The 16,600-nt window shown below is 40.6% G+C and overlaps 1 protein-coding gene across 1 annotated transcript in view; it reads right to left on the bottom strand.

Moving 5' to 3' along the window:
• The window catches only part of LOC106721118 (trithorax group protein osa), a 77,134-nt gene that overhangs the window by 12,045 nt on the left and 48,489 nt on the right, over window positions 1-16,600 (bottom strand). Inside the window, exons 5-6 of the mRNA XM_045682241.1 lie at window positions 10,203-10,338; window positions 60-325 (exon numbers count right to left, since the gene is read on the bottom strand). Coding sequence (XP_045538197.1) covers window positions 60-325; window positions 10,203-10,338 — 402 coding nt within the window. The remainder of the gene's footprint in view (window positions 1-59; window positions 326-10,202; window positions 10,339-16,600) is intronic.

The raw sequence follows: 16,600 nt of genomic DNA, 5'->3' as shown, positions 1-16,600 counted from the left end.
GTTAACAAAATCTTAAGAATTCTATATTAAACTCGCCATCGAAAGAGCTATTTGCGTACCTTGAGTGGCGGATAGTGTTGCGGCGGGTGCGGGGGATGCGGCGGTGGTGCAGGCCGGTAACCAGCGTAGGGGTAGGGGTGGTGGTTGCGCGGCGGGTAACCGTAGGGCTGCGGCGGGTAGTGCGCCGCCTTGTACGCGTGATGGTAGGGCTGCGCCACCATGGCGCCGGGCGCTGCGCCCGCGGGGCCTGCGCCGCGCGCCGCCGGCCCGCCGCCGTCCGACAGTGATGACGACGGCCGCGGGGGCATAGGTACGTTTTGAGTTCCTGAAATATAATATAAGTATCTACTTCATTATATTTTACTTAAAATGTGATGAACACTAAATGTAATTTCCTGAGAGCAATTTTTATACGAGTAACAAATTGACACTATACGGCAGATTTTTGTGATAAAGACTGCTCTGGAATTATTGGCATAAACCAACATTTGAAACAATTGAATTATTGGTGAAAATAAATTTAAAATTAAAAGTTCGAAATCGTTTATAAAATGATTCAACTTCTTATGACCTTGGACTGACATCAATGTCAAGGCAATGACCGATAATAATATGTAATTTAAAGAGGAAAACAAATAGCGTTATCATGAGTTAATCTACAGAATGTACATCAATCAGTGATATGAATATTTAGTGATTTGAATACTATACATAATTTATTGTGTATCATTTTTATGAAGAGATTGTTACCGCTTTGGCGTTTCAACAGCATCTGTTGAAACAAAAACTTACGTCTCCAGTAAACAAACTTTGACCTTTATAATTGATTGCTCAATTGAAAATATTCACACAGCAAGAACCATTCAGGGAGTCAGCATGTAAATTGCTGGGAATCTGTTTCCCGGTCACGATAGGTAAAAGGGACTATTGTATACCTAACAAGTGCACCGTTCGCTTGAATTAAATTGGATTGGAGTGTGTAAACAGCGTGCGTGGTGTCGAGTGGCTGCATGGTGTGCGAAGCGCACACAGACACGCGGGCACTTGTGCACATCAATTTGAATAAAACAGTTAACGAGGGCTTGCCTAAGCTGGCGCATCGCATCAATCGGGGGCGGAGAGGCGGCGGATCACTTTCGTTTTCCGGCGCACGTGAGCGCCGCAGTTCGCCAATTCTCCGCTGCACTTTATCGCAGCCGTATGCGGCTACAACACGCACGCGACGCATTGACCGAGGCCGAGACACCGATGCCGGTGATTTGCGACGACGAAAGTGGTATTGCAGCTTTTATGTGGGTCGATCTGGACTCGCCCAAGGTGTACTTATATTAGGTTGTTACAAGAGAGCCCGTTGCACGTTGACGTTGCGCAAAAAGTTCGGCACGCGAGTCCAATCCGTAGAACCGCCTACGGTTGTCCTTAATTGGGAAACGTGGAATAAGCGACGGTGGGAAAAAATCAGAAGGGTCTCCCCTAATTCGGCGATCGAATGTTATCAGGGCATTAAACGGTTTGTAGGCACAATCAGACGGCGGGCAGACGGCGAGACGCCGGTGAATCATAGATAACAGCGTTGCCATACGCGAACACCTATATATCTATTTGTTTATGACGACCTTTAATGACTGCATGTGCGCTAACGGGGTCGTCCGGTCCGCCCGGATCCGACGAACCTCGTAAAAATAAACAATGAATGACGCCCTTTACAAAACATTTAAGGGCTCTCTCCGTCCTTTTATTCAAAACAATATGTAGTGTGCAAAATGCGAATTATCTTTAGCGTGCCCGCATATTTTCATTGGAATCAAGATCTTTGAAAGCTTCTATGAGTCGACGGCTCATTAATAATTCGCTGATAAATATTGCAAGCATGATCACTTATTGAAAACCTAGATAAAATTAACGATAGAAGATTCTTACTGTACAGAGCATTCAGTAGATCAAAGACGTCTTTTAGTCAAGGCAACTATTGTATCTACAGGTATTAGATTTAAATACGTATTGTTAAAAACAAAAATATGATACAATTTATAGAGAGACTAGTATCTAAACGTGTTATGAAACGCAAAGTCATTGTTATGTCTGCGTAACCGTTAGTCTAATCTAGCAAGTAAATTATTATCTAGTTGCGTTCGACACTCTTGATTGAATGTAATCATCTATAAAGATTCTTTACTATTGAAAGTAAAAGGATCGAAGGAAGGAAGAAGTAAAAGGAGTGCATGCATAAAAATAATGTTAAACGCTAAATTAATTCGTAGCAAGTTAAATTAGGCTCTTGAGTATTAGTCTAGTCTTTCCATTGTTTCTTAAGCAGTTACTTATTTATAGATTTCTTTCACTATATCAACACTAAGTACACCCTTAAAAACGATGGTTAAACATGTTTTAACAACCAGAAAGTCTGTGGTAGTCTTTTCAAAGACTTTCGATACGAATGATTATTAAGTAGTAAGTATCGTATTGGCGATTGTCGAGTTAACTAAAGGCATCTTGTCCGGCGCCGCGGTGCGAGTACGCACAACCCGCTCTGTCAAGGGCAGGCAGTCGCCGCACCGAGGCCTTTACTTTCCCACCTCACACCACGTGTACGTTTCATGACTTATTCATGTCAACTCACACAATTCATTTCAAAAATAATTGTTCAAACGAAATCATTACAACTCTATCAAAAGTGACTAGGAAAATGAACGAAGAAAAAAATCTAGTTCAAAACATCACTATATTATGAACATGACAACGTACAAAACAATCAGCCAATAGCGAGTGAACTGACAACATACTAAATGTTGTTTTTTGGTATAATTTAACTGAGCATAACGAATTGCATTGCTCTAATTCTGTGTCGAGGCATTGACCTCTAAGTTTGCAAATGTATGGTCATTGCGCGCAGCCAATGTAAATTGCATTCCATTTGTAATGTCAATAATAATTACAAAGTTAATATGAATTTTCTTTAGTGCATTGAATCGAACCCGTAGTTTCTAAACCAGTTATGCAATTACCATCAAATAAAAACTAAATGGTAAACAGATAGCTATCGATCTATGAATACCATCTGACATAAAACGGCAGTCGGTTAGTGGGCCGGTTATTGCGTAGTATATCGATATTAATTATCCAATGTAGGGTTAATGTTACCGCCGGCATACACTGCCACTGTACGGACACATCGCAGGAATGCGGCAGTACTAGTGGCGGTGGTAGTGGCAGCGGTGGCGGCGATGGAAGTCGTGGCAACCGCGGCTCCGCATGTCGCATTCCTGCGCGCATGATGACCGCACACTGCGCGACTCACACGCGATTGACACATGCGAGATAACGATACCAATACCCTTATTGATACTATAACGTGCATTATTTAGAGCATTCAGTACCTGGCCTATGAGTTTAGTACGTAAATATATGTCATTGAACGTGTTAATACCGGATCAGTCAACGTTGGTGGGTAGATTATGTAATACCTAATTTATCTGTTTCACAAAAATGGTCATATTAAGTTGTGAGGTACATCGTAGTAAGAGGCTTGTTTACTATAATAAATAATATACGTCCGGGCAGCACAAGTGTGGCCCACGCGGGGGCAAAGCAAAATAAACAGACGCGTCACCTCGTCGTCTATTTGTAGAGTACAGAACTTGGTAGCTAATTAAACTTTATAAAGAGCATATCAAAACTTCTAGAGAATAAAACTAAATTGCTCTGTATATCAACGATCGTAAATGACACATTTTATGAATCGAATCGTACATATTTGTTTCATTGATACAAATTGTGACATGGAAAAAAGAAACAAAGACACATCAAAAAATTAATGTTTTGATTACAGAAGCTCAATAAGACCGATTAATTATAGAAAACGATTAGATTGTTATTTCGAATCAAAAAATTTGCCCAGCAAAATCTAGTGATACTAAACGAAAATTTATCTTTGTAATTTCTTATAGGTATATTTAAAGAAACTATAACTTTTTCAAAAAGTTTACACGTCTCTCTAAACTAAAAGTTAACACTTTGAATTGTCCTCGTGCATTCAATGAAAGCTAATAAAGACAAGTTGCGTGGTCACATGTAGCAGTGTGTGTTTGTAAGCATAACGGCTATAATAAAAACGGCCTAGTTAGTGAAAACGTCGCAGTCACGACGCGGACGCCAGCAGGGCGACTCATTTAAAACAGATCATCACCGCCGCCTGACTCTGATCACATGGCTTCGTTAACTTATCGCAATTACGTGATCGAAGCAAATAAAAGGACATTTATTTTGGAATTATAACAGTTCTCTTTAACTTTCATGATCAAAATAAATTGCTTGACTTTTCCAACAGAGACGACAACGAAGTCATCTAAAGTCGAAACATATTTAACCGTATTTACTCAACCTCCCGTAGCAGTCGGGCTCATCGAGATAAAGACAAGATTAACCTATTAAGATGACATTTGACGTGACATACTCTATGTTTAGTTTTCCATCTCATTATACAAAGCAAATCACGACTACTCAATTACTCTTTGCCGGAAATAACAGTTTCCCGACAATTGTTGAACCATGAAAGGCAAGACCGGTATCCATGAAGAATTAATTAAGATCTGCAACAGTCAGTCACATTTGCACAAGTCGGTCAGTGAAAGAATATCCGATATTAGAAGAGGGTGGGACGTTCAACCCTCGGACGACCTTGACTCGATTAAATTTATCTGTGTTCCGGCGTTTGCTGAATACAATTAGAACGAGTGCTGCAAACTGGATTGGGTTGGTTATGCAACAAGTGCTCGGCAGAACAATGCCTATTTTCATGTCATTGTCGTATTCGATCGTTCGGTCTAATCACAGCGTAATAGTTAACAGTTTAATAATAGAAATTCCGTTCACATTGATAACTTTCATTGAACAACGCAGAGATGTCAGCATATTTATCTTAAAGCTATCCCTCTTCTAAATAAAAAGTATTGGCAGTAAAATTTATAATACACTAAAGAGTTAACAAACTCCACCGTATTGTATGCGTTCTTTGTTGTACTACGGTGTTAAGTCCGCTGAAGAGAAAGAAGATATGTCAAACTGAATATTTTGTACATTACATATTTATGTATTCCAAACATAATTTTACCTAGGGAATGTTTTTTCATGATTAGTCTATTGAGAGTTTTACGGACCGAAACATTTTGCGTTTCGTATCTATCGTACTGAAAACACATAAAACAGAAATCGTGTAACCATTATGTTTCTATTTACACACGCGTAGGTACATTACAAATATTTCACGTTCAACTTGACAAGTCGTAAAAAATAAATACGAATCGTCGAACCAATCCGGCGGCTGCGAGGGCGGGGGGGTGTTTTTACATATAAAAAAAGCAAACAAGACGGATCGTTTACGTGAAAACGATCAAAACAAACATTATGGCGGGATCCGAGCAAAAAGAGTTTCTTTCGTTTTTTGTGCTCTCATTTAAAAGGGGTCGTCGGCCTGCCAAGGACGCGGGAGCACGTGCTGGCTCGCCGGAATTTATGCGACGACAGACATTTAAATGAACAGGTGTCTTTTTATTGTTTATGTAACCTTAAAACCTTTGTAAAATACAACCTTTTATCAAGTTGTGTGGTTGCTATGAAAAGAATTACGACTATTTTATGAAGGCTTCACTAAACTGCTTCTGATCTGAATGTACTTTGCCATCGCTTTCTGTTATTTATTGATAGTTATATCATTTGATTTAAATTTGTTACTGATCAGTTTCATGTGGACGACGCCCATATATTTTAATCCTTAATATTGTCGCACATAGAGAACGCTCTACATTTGCGTGCGTAACATATCCGTCACGTCAAGTCAGTAGAGTAGCGGGCAGACGGTGTCCTTCGGCGCGGCGCGGCGTGTCCAGTGCAGCATGGCGAGATGTAGATAGCGGCCACGCGACTGACCTGCCGCTTGCCGTTTACATAAGCTAAGGAGATAATTTCAACAGGACACCGCTTAAATATAATACAAGCTAGTAAGTTATATTATTTCAATTGAATACCGTTTAAGGAATGTAAAACATATATGTAGTTTGGTAAGGCCCAAATCATAATTTGGTAATCGTGAATGAAAGAATCAGATAAAAGACCGACCTCAACCAAGAATTTTCCTTGATCAGTTTCACCCTGCCCATGGAATCACTGAGATTTGTATTATTTTTCTGTCATCGCTTACGTCATGGTACCTAAATCTGAAGCTATCAAGCAAGAGAATCCGTTCGAGTCGGCCGCAGCGCGCCTTATCTCGCCCGATGGCATTCCTCCGGCCGACCGCTGATACGCACGACGGCCGACTGCGAAATGCTTTTAGCGCCCGTATACCGTGGCAACTGATCACCTCACAACAACAATATACGCTCTTAAGACCACCGCACTAAAGTCTCAAACTAATCAACTTAAGGCACCGTTGGGGATAAAGCAAAAGAAGCCCTATAAATAGCGTGGTAGAGTTGTTTTCGTACGTGACGCGTAATGCGGGCGTCGAACAATACGCAATTCACCTTCGAGCGCGTCGAGTTGCGGTATTGCGGCTTCATTGTGTTAAAATAACGACAGAGCTCGCATTGGAAACGAACTCGGGCTCGCTCGATAAACACCGCTTTTTATTTGGAAGCGACGCTAACAAACTCTCTTGTCTGCTGGCCCGGCTGCACTACATTTATTTTGCAAAAAAAATGTTTAGGAAGCAGTAAATCTGTTGAAAATAAAAGTATAATATGTAATTTTAAAGACATGCAGAGGAGCAATTTACTTCAAATGAGGCGATGAAACTTATAAATGTAGTTATCTTAAGGCATCATGAATTTGTATGTGTTTTTCCCCGTGCGAGCGCTTTGTATAATTTTCAAATGAGACTTGGCTGGCTGGCTGTTTGTCGAGAGTCGAGAAGCCCGACGACGAGCCGAACGGTTGACGTCATACTGTGTTAAGCCTCTACCTAGTTCGCAGGGTCGAGTTACGTGAAACCTCACAAAGGCGCGCGCTACATTGCCGGTTCTGAGTCGGTTGGTATAGAAGTAAGCTGAGTCGGAGCAGCGTTGGACAGCGTCTCGCGAGGCGGGCGCGGCGCGGTAAGCTTACGGACGGGTTTCGGAGTGGAGGCGTATTGCGGTCACACAACCGGTATTGGAGCACAGTCCGCTCGCCCGCTGCTCGAGTCCGAGCCCGATGTTTTGAGAAAGCCAAGTTGGGCGCTCGAGCGACGTTAACAAAACACGATCGCTTTGTGGCCACCGTTCGTTAAGGCCCTGGCTTCGTAACGAAATGGCGAAACGCTCTTTAAGGCGAACACTAACGAACCACCATGTTACTAACTATTTGGAAATACAATTTAAAGCGAAAGCAGTGCTCTGCTCGAGCCACAACGCCTAAGGAATCTCGCTCAGAAGTCGTGCACATATTTGAACGATCTTTGAAGGCGTCGTATTAATAATAAAAAAATACCGTGAAATAAAACAATGCCGCAATATTAAAGAACAAGCAACTGCAACATTAAATTAAAAACAAGTAAAGTAGAAATGGTTGTGGACGCTTCAAGTCGCAGTTTTGTAATGCACATAACATACATAACAGATCTATCAATAGAGTATCATAAGATTAAGCCCTAAGGTCTTAACATAAGTACACCAATAGTAAAAATAATCCCGAAATCATGAATGAAATCGTACCCCAGCTCTGGGATCAAATACGTGTAAAGTAAATACATAACTATGTACATAGATCGTGAGCCGGCGAACAGTGGGTAAGTAGGTATATAGAGGTAATGCGGCGTCCTCGGCGGGCGTACCCCTCAAGGACATTCCGAGGGAATCCCGACAAGGGAGTTACAGATCTTCGCATAAATCTGCCAACTCTGAGAAATGCTTATCTAGACAGTTTCTAGCTCGCCGCATGACAGTAACAAACATTGTTATCACGCTATAAATAGTAAAAACTTATGGTTTTTGAGGACAGCGTGTAAGTAATTTATGTGTTTTCCAGGAATACCCAGCCTAAGTGCTACAATATCTAAGTCTGTAATAAACTAGTGAGAGAATTTATGAGTCTCCACTTTCAAAACTACGCTATAATTTATAGAAGTAACCATCCTTCAGGAAATTTAATCTTACTATAAAATAATATTATGGACGGATGGATGGATCTTGATGAAATTTGGCACAGATTTAGAACATAGTCTGGAAGAACACAAATGCTACTTATTACATTTTTTTAATCTGCGCGGACGGAGTCGCGGGCGACAGTTAGCTCGATATAATTATAGCCGCTTGTCGACACATTGTCCATACGACATTCTTGTACAGTCGCAACTAACACCTGGCGACAACTGCGAGTAATACGCAGAACTTTCTGCAGCATTTCCGAACGCCGGACCACTTGACATTTAACTGGACTTTTTTAATGATCCGAGTAACAGGAAGGCCACAGCAGGTATCAGCAATGCCGTTGCGACTGACCGACGCGACGCACTACACATTGTAAAATCGTTTTGCAGTTATGTAAAATTGCGAATTGTCCATTCATTATCTTTGTATAGTTTGTGAAATAGATTTAAAAACTGTTTTCTTCGAAAATGTTATGGGTAGGTACTTTGTTGTTTATCCATAATCTTCTTTACATAATAACTTGGTAATAAAAGAGATCGGTTTTTAAAAAAGATGTAAGTAGAAAATATTTTCAACATCGTCGTCGGGGTGGTGTGTGTTGGGTGGTGTTTTGAAAACATTGAAAGATTGTTGCTGCCGATTGCACTGATGGTCCGGCACGTAAGACTGACGCGTCGACACCCGGGGGTGGCGGGTCCTGTTTTGCGTGCTCGCCCCCCAGTTGAGGGGGGGTAAGTTTTTCACGAGGCCCTATATACCGCGACCACCCCTCACTCGTACATAAGGTGGGAGGACGGGGTGGTTCGCGCCCGCAAAAGGGGCAAAATACGGTGTACTCTGGGCGCCGAGCTATGTGGGTCAATGTCGGGAAAGCCCGCGTCTGCCGGTGACGAAGTATGCACAATGAATCCGATCAACATGCTTCACAAAGATGTTTCTCTCACCGGAATCGACGACAAACGATTCCCAAGCGTTACCATGAACATAACAAAAAGTTAAGATCAGAATACATGCTACCAGGCTTACATAACTATAGCATGTACATTCAAGAAATTACTAACTCTACCAGAGTCGGTAATAAGTCTTTCACAAATTAGGACCATGCATGAGAGTTCCACTGTGCACTATTTATCTTACATTTTTTAAATCTTTTACCACGCTTTATGCAGCTAAATAAAGGAGAAAGATAAAATAAGAAATGTGTAGAACAAATTTTAAGAACAATAACATGGTGCATTGATGATACAGGAAAAAGACCATTGTGGTGAAAAACAAGGAAAAGATTACATGAGTATCTTTAAGGAAAAGTGATCGAAGGAGACAATAATGGGATTAACACGCGAAATGACGAATTGATAGGAAGCACAAACACAAAATTAATCTGCAACATCCAATTTGAAACATACAAATTAGATCAAATAATCGGCAATGTAATTCTTTAATGAAACAATCTTTACACCAAATCGCAACTTTTTTAACTGCACACTAAGAAAAATATCTGAAAACTTGCATGCTCTTAAATACACATATTGATATTACATGTTCGAAAGAGCGTTGCTTTTGCTTCGTTAGCTTACTTCACGCGTGATCACGGCCGCCACTACACGACCATGTTTTTCATTCGTCATTTGGATCTGTCAAACTTGGTACTGAGCACAATCATTTATCAATCGACGAGACGTACCGTCGGCTCAATTGCTGCAATTAATGTTGTTGCCATACTCATTCATATTCATGTGACGCTACAACTGTGCTGTAATACTGAACGCGTTCAATTACTATTGATTAAATTTTACATGATTTATGTGCTGCCAATTTACGTTCTATGCGACGACAAGACAACTTCATGATATACTCGGAGTTCTCAGTATTTAGGTTTATACTAAGTCAAAACGATTAGCATATTATTACTGCAGTAACACTTACACTTAGCAACTGTTTAAGTAACCAATAAACGACTTTAAGTTCGGTCAGTCTTTACGTTTTCTTCTCAGAATATTTAAACTCACTCCAATCTTTCAAATAATTTGTGGATGTGTGATATCTGTGGCAGTGGTGTTATAGCGGTGTCATACATACCGACAGCCGGTGACATGGAGCGCGAGCCGCTGGAGCCGGTGGGGCTGGGCGTGGGTCTCAGGTGCGGCGTGGTCGCGCGCCCCGCTCCGCCGCTGCCGCTGCCGCCCGAGTCATTGCTGTTCTGACCTGTCAGATCCTATAACAACAAACATACCAATTAATATCGATGAGACGTGACACTTACACAAGTAGTATATGCCTTGTAGGATTTTTGACAGGCAGGCGACCGGCCGTAAAAATTAAGCAAAACGTAAATTTTATAAAAGCTTGATCGCAGACCCCATATGAGCGGGATAAGGCCAGGGAGATGAGGAGTCTCTGTGTCGTCAAATAGAATGAAAAGGATGGCAATGTGTACTATAATGAGTTTGGATGATTTTTGCAATGGATATTTTAAAAAAAATACGCATAGTTGTACAGAGTGTCTTGTTCTTGCGTCTTATCTGTATAGCCCGCTCACGTTCACTCCACACGCCCTTTCGTCGGCGGGTCCACTTTCCTTCATTCTCACGAGTCCCAGCCGCCGGTACATTCCTTTCCCTACTTTCGTCACATTAGCTTTAAAAGCGAAACGGTACGTTACCTACTCCGAGACAATTTGTACTTGTGGTTTTGTCCAGCACAAGTTACGATACTTTAACAAACTTATTTTCATTATGATACCAGTAATACAAAATTCAACTAAAGTACAAACATATTCCAACACGCTTGTAGTATCATTAGGTGGACTTCACATATTGTCATACTATTATATAGGTACAATGGAAACGGCTACTATTAAAGAGATAGAGATTATAGAGCCTATTTTTTAATCTAAAACATAACAACAGAACTCTCATTTGCCTACATTTTATGTACATCTCATTGTATAAGAAAAAAAATTTTTTTTAATTAAAAACAAAATATTGTAACATTTAGCGTCTTTTTTAATTAATTAACATTTTCTTGCAATTAAACTTTATTAAATAATTAATAACAATTATTAAACATTGTTAAAAATTGCAAGACGCCATGTGTGTTACCCTGATTTTTATTTCAAGTTTATTTGGAATCGTGTGCCAGGTGACAGGTGCATTATATATAATTAAGAATTCTTCTTAATGCTCCAATGACATTCTTTCCGCGAAAAAGCAAGGGATAAAGAATAAGGTTGTTAAAGCGTAAACAATTTTTTTAACATCGCAAGCTGGTTTGCCTCATTACCAGTCGTGTGTAGCCTCAACGTGCGCACGTCACGCCGCGTACGCAATTAGTATACGAATAATTTTCTATGTGAGACGCCTTGACACTACAACCTCGGCCGCGGCGACGGCTGCCGGCAAAGTCAGTTATACACAGAGCACGTTCGTGCAATAAACATCACGAGGATTTGAACAAAACAAAATTGAAACGGTGCTATCTTTTCAAAAGTTCCGCTCGAACTATTTCTAATAGACCTTACGCAATAGACGTACCTTTGTTAAGTGATGTGACGTTATGTCAAAATGAACTTTACGAACAATGTAAGGGGGTTCGAGTGGTCCTACTGTACACTTACCGTTTCAAAAGAAGTGGGTCTCCGGTCTCGTAAATTAATCGTTGCTCGATGTCGATCGCTCGTTTCGACCGCAACGTTACGGCGATTTGGAACAAAACCGGCAAGCGAAGACAACAAACTGCCAAGCGGATGTGTAAACACCGAGCTTTTCCAAGTTAAAACCTCGAGATATTATTGTGTTCTATACACGGGCGCGTTCACAGCGAGCGAAGGCGCTCGACGAGGCAGCAGTAGGCAAGTCGAGCCGACCCCCGCCGGCGAGGTTAATGCGGGGCGCGGGGCTAGGGGCGCGGGGCGACGGCGAGCGGGGACGGCGCGGAGCGGTGGGGGGGGGGGGGCAGTGCGCGATAACCGCGCCGATGTTTTTGCCGCGCTCGGGACGCTCGCATGGTGGCGTCCCGCTCGCACCCACGGCCGCGCTGCGCCGTCGCGCCTCGCCGCTCCGGCCGCTGTTTTATTGCCCGACGATTTTAACGTGCGCTCGCAACGTCCGCCGGAGCACAAAAGTTTTTATGGAAATTTCATTCCGAATGCGCCTCGCCCGTTCGCTCGCTCGGGAACGTCAATATAAAAGCACGATAACGAACGGACGAGTCAATTAATTATTATTGTTGGAAGCTGTCGGGACGTGCCGGGCCGCGCGCTCTATCTACGTTCTGTTTCTGTATTGCTCTGGTACTGTTCTCCGGAGTGGACACAACTTTTTACTTTAGTATTGAACAAAATATATAGCGCATTAGAGCACTATGGTTACGTTATAAACTCACAAATTTACCTTCTTTAAAATACGTAATGTTGAGCTTTGAAATATAATTCGATATAGGTATAATACTTGATAAAAAATCTTTGATAATTTTACTGCACAAATCATTCATTGGCTAAATTCTGAATCTATTAAGCATCTATTAAAATAGAGTCAGAAAGATACAATACGCCAAGTGCTCTTGAATGACATTATGAACCTTAAGCAAAATTCGTATAAAGAATAAATAGTTTTTCATGTTCAATGACTCAAGGGTGAAGTCTGGCGTACCTAAGAAGCGACATAGGAATTAGAACTGGCCAGGAACACGAGCTGCTGTGAAATACGGCTCAACAAGAATTATATAAACAGATCACTACGAATGATATCCTCACTGTTTAGAATAAGTTTGTCAATTGAAGGTATTTTTGATGAAAGGTTCGGCTCTATACAGATAGTTGATTCATTCGCAAGTCGGGGCGGTATTAGTCGCGTTGCGTTATAAATGCGACGACCGACTGCACTTGGCCCAAATCCGGCGAGCATCAACAAGAGACTGCGCCTGTATTATATATACCTATGTATCATCAGGGTTACCACAATTACTTTAAAAGAAACAACTTTCCTGCTTTCCGATTTTTTTTTTTATATTTAATATGATATCAAATCTTCTTCAGTCCCAGTTTTATTTATGTTTAGAATACCGCAAAACATTTCCATCAGAAGATTCCAAGACTGAATTTTTTTATATTAACTTCTAACGAAGAAAAACGATATTGCATGAGCAAATTTATGGGAAGCTTAGATGATCCACGGCCACATGATTTTATAGCTTGGTATGGTACGATTTCCACAGTGGTAGACGTCAGCACACAATCATCTGTTGCACGAATTGGTCGGCTCGCCCGGTACAATACCAAAATTTCTGTGTGAAGACAAGCGTGAACTGGAAGCAATTATGCGTTTCGTCTGAGTGTGCGTTCCGCAGGCCTAATTTTGGCCTTCTACCTCTTCCCACCCTTTTCTTATAAGGAAAGGATGAAAAATGGATTTGACAGAGGAGGGGACGCATGGGAAGGGGAAACATTTTCTTTCTGTGCGTCCCTTCTTCAGTCAATTAAAAGCAGGCAACGCATCTGCAATTGTAGATGTCTATCTATGGGCAGCGATAGCTTCGCTATTTTGGTGAATCCAAGTCGCCGCTTGCTCGTTTGTCACCTAATGTATAAAAATAAACAAGTGACTAATTTACATTACATCGCGTATAACTTTTAAAAAGTTTTTTTAAGGAAAGATATAATAAGTAGGCCCAAATGTAATTTGATTTAAATTCAAAATGAGAGTTAAGAGTAGGTACTAAACTTGTGCAATATAGTGTACCGACTAATACTGCTGGTATTCAGGCTGTATAGTTTTCAGCGACGGCGAGGTCTTAATTCAGAGTGGCGCTGTAATGCGCGGCGGCTAAGTGGACTAATCAGACTTAATGCGACGACAAAAAAGATATTGTAGGGGTTTGCCAGCTAAAAATATGTTCCTCTGTGAACATGATCTTTTCAAATGTTGCATTTGTTAAATTACACTGTAATGTACAGGCAGTGTAGTTTCTATTTATTAAAAAAGAATTTAAGAGTGTTAAATAGAACTGGCATATGTTAATCTACTTTCCTAAATTATTATATAAGTAAAAACGAATCAGTCAGCAATGTAAAACTATAAAGTAGCTATATATGTACTAAAAGATCAAAAAATTGTATGTTAAGAAGTTAAGAATAAGGAAATTATAGTGACGGGAAAAACATATGGTTGGGAATTCTTAGAGATATGCGTAAGCAAGTTCGTATCTGAAATGTGTAGGGAATATTTCTACAATCTTTTAAAATCCTAATTTTTATTTTATCCTAAATATTTGATGTTGATCCAACTTGGTCGTTGACATAGGTCTGTTAATTCTTATTAGACCAATGTCTTATATATTGGCACTAAATTTGTTTTTCCCTGTCAAGGTAAAAGGTAATTATTACCATTCCGTTGCAATGATTTCCAGTAAGACACACATTGTGCACGGGGGCGTGGCGTGTAAGTAGAGTGTTTGTAGCCAGATGACTACCGCCCTGTCTTGGCTAGGTCAGTGGCACGTAAACCACGCTCCAGGGCAACGGATACTATATTTAGCTAGCTCGATGGACACCGCTGCCATACAGGGTTGCAAACTTTCCGTAGATATAGACCTAAAATGCTGATAAAAAATACCTCAATCAATTACCACTTGTCGGTCACATTACTCCTTGATGACCGAAAGCAAAAGACGACCACTCATGATCGAAAAAAAAAAGATTATTAGTGACTGATTTCACACCGAGCACTCTGACCCGAAGACATCGTTGCCAAAATACGAACTTCAATATAAAATATATCATGTGAAGAATTCGGCTTAAGCCAGAAAAAGTGGCAGCCCTAGCAAGGACGTAAATACCCTACGAGAATGCTTGTGCTTCGCAAGGCATAAGTTCTCCGCAATACGGTCTGTTTATGTCTGCACCTTCTATTAATACTTTAATGTGAACTGATGACATGTCCCAATAATACTGGACGTTTACTTCATTCCATGTTAAAAGTGGTTGAACCAAAATAAATTGACCTAAAAGTACGATAGAATTAGGTTGTTTTGATTTTCAATGATCTTCTATACAGTAGAGAGATTCTATGTCACATGACTTCAATATGTAAAATAGTTCTTCTTTGCAGCATAACTTTAACGTTTCCAGTGTACCAGTACACCACTTTAAAGTCGCTTGTTTCGAGCGAGCAAACAACTTTTTATTGCCTTTTGTACGAGGCGAGTTCGAGATACAAGAAATAAACACATTCACAGCACGAATAACTATTGAATAAAACAAATTAAGATATCTTTAATATCTAACTACGGCTACTCGACTGCAAAATCCATTGCATGTATAAATCGTACCTCAACTATTGTACCTCAAATAGAAATGATAACCCAAATAATTATTTTAAATATGATTTTAAGGTAAAAAAAAAATTACAAAAAAAAAACTGATTCATTCAAGCTCGTTTAATGGAGTTGAAGTGACACTAAGATATGCAGCTGCATCATTCGAGTATGTCTTAAAGCGGAATGATCAATGTCACTGGGCGCAGAGATGTCGCGACTTTGATAGCGGTCGCCGCGGGGTCGACGACCGGCGTGTGAAAATGTTGCTGCCTCGGAAATAAATAATTCACAAGGCTAGTTGTTGTACGCCACGTGCGGTGCGCACACGTATGTTACGAACGTCAATGTATGTTACGCAAGCAGCTCGTCATCGGCGCAGGCGCAACTCAATTACCTTCAATATTGACCTGACGTGCCCAAGTGCAATACATATCGAATTTACTGATCGCACTTCTCATAAAGTTTCTTTCTTTTTCGAAATCATTATAGGTTAAGAGCTATAGCAATCTTAAACCAGTCTGTATGCAAAGGAGACTTTTTTTTAATTAAACTTATCCAGTAATAAAAAACGTTATATTTTGTAAACACTAGCTAGGTACGAAAGCACGCGTTAATCACGTTTAATCTTTATGTAGAAATCTAAATGCCAATTAAAATGACCACGTGGCACCCGTTGCGATAATCTGAACTCTACCACACAATGTGGGTGTAGTGTGCACCCAGCCCAGCAACGTAGAGTTACGTAAACATAAGTAGGACACTTTATTGTATGTCTTTATAGGCCACCTGTTAGTCGGTGTGGGAGAAACAGCTGATGGCGCCCCGAACAAATTATTATTATTGCTATTGTCGAACGCCTTACACCCCGGTGTATTTATTTTCGACGGGGGGAGGGTCGTGAGACAGGGGAGGCGGTAGGGGGTTGTCGTAACGTGCTCGGATCGTTGGATAGTCAGTTTGCCATAACAGAAGTGTAAAGCTAATTAGTACAATCGTAAAGTAGTATAGTTACTACAATAATGAATTCAATTTACATAAATCGTTTTGTTTCATTCATAAGAATCATCAATGTTGCAGCAGCAATCATTAAAACATAAAAACGTAATTAGAAATCTATATCTGTATGTTTCTTGCATCTTAGATCACTTAAGTCGATGTGACGT

The sequence above is a fragment of the Papilio machaon genome, chromosome 18 (assembly GCF_912999745.1).
Source record: "Papilio machaon chromosome 18, ilPapMach1.1, whole genome shotgun sequence".
Classification (NCBI taxonomy): Eukaryota; Metazoa; Arthropoda; class Insecta; order Lepidoptera; family Papilionidae; genus Papilio; species Papilio machaon.
The sequence above is the reverse complement of the archived record's forward strand: the minus strand, read 5'-3'. Positions and strand labels throughout refer to the sequence as shown.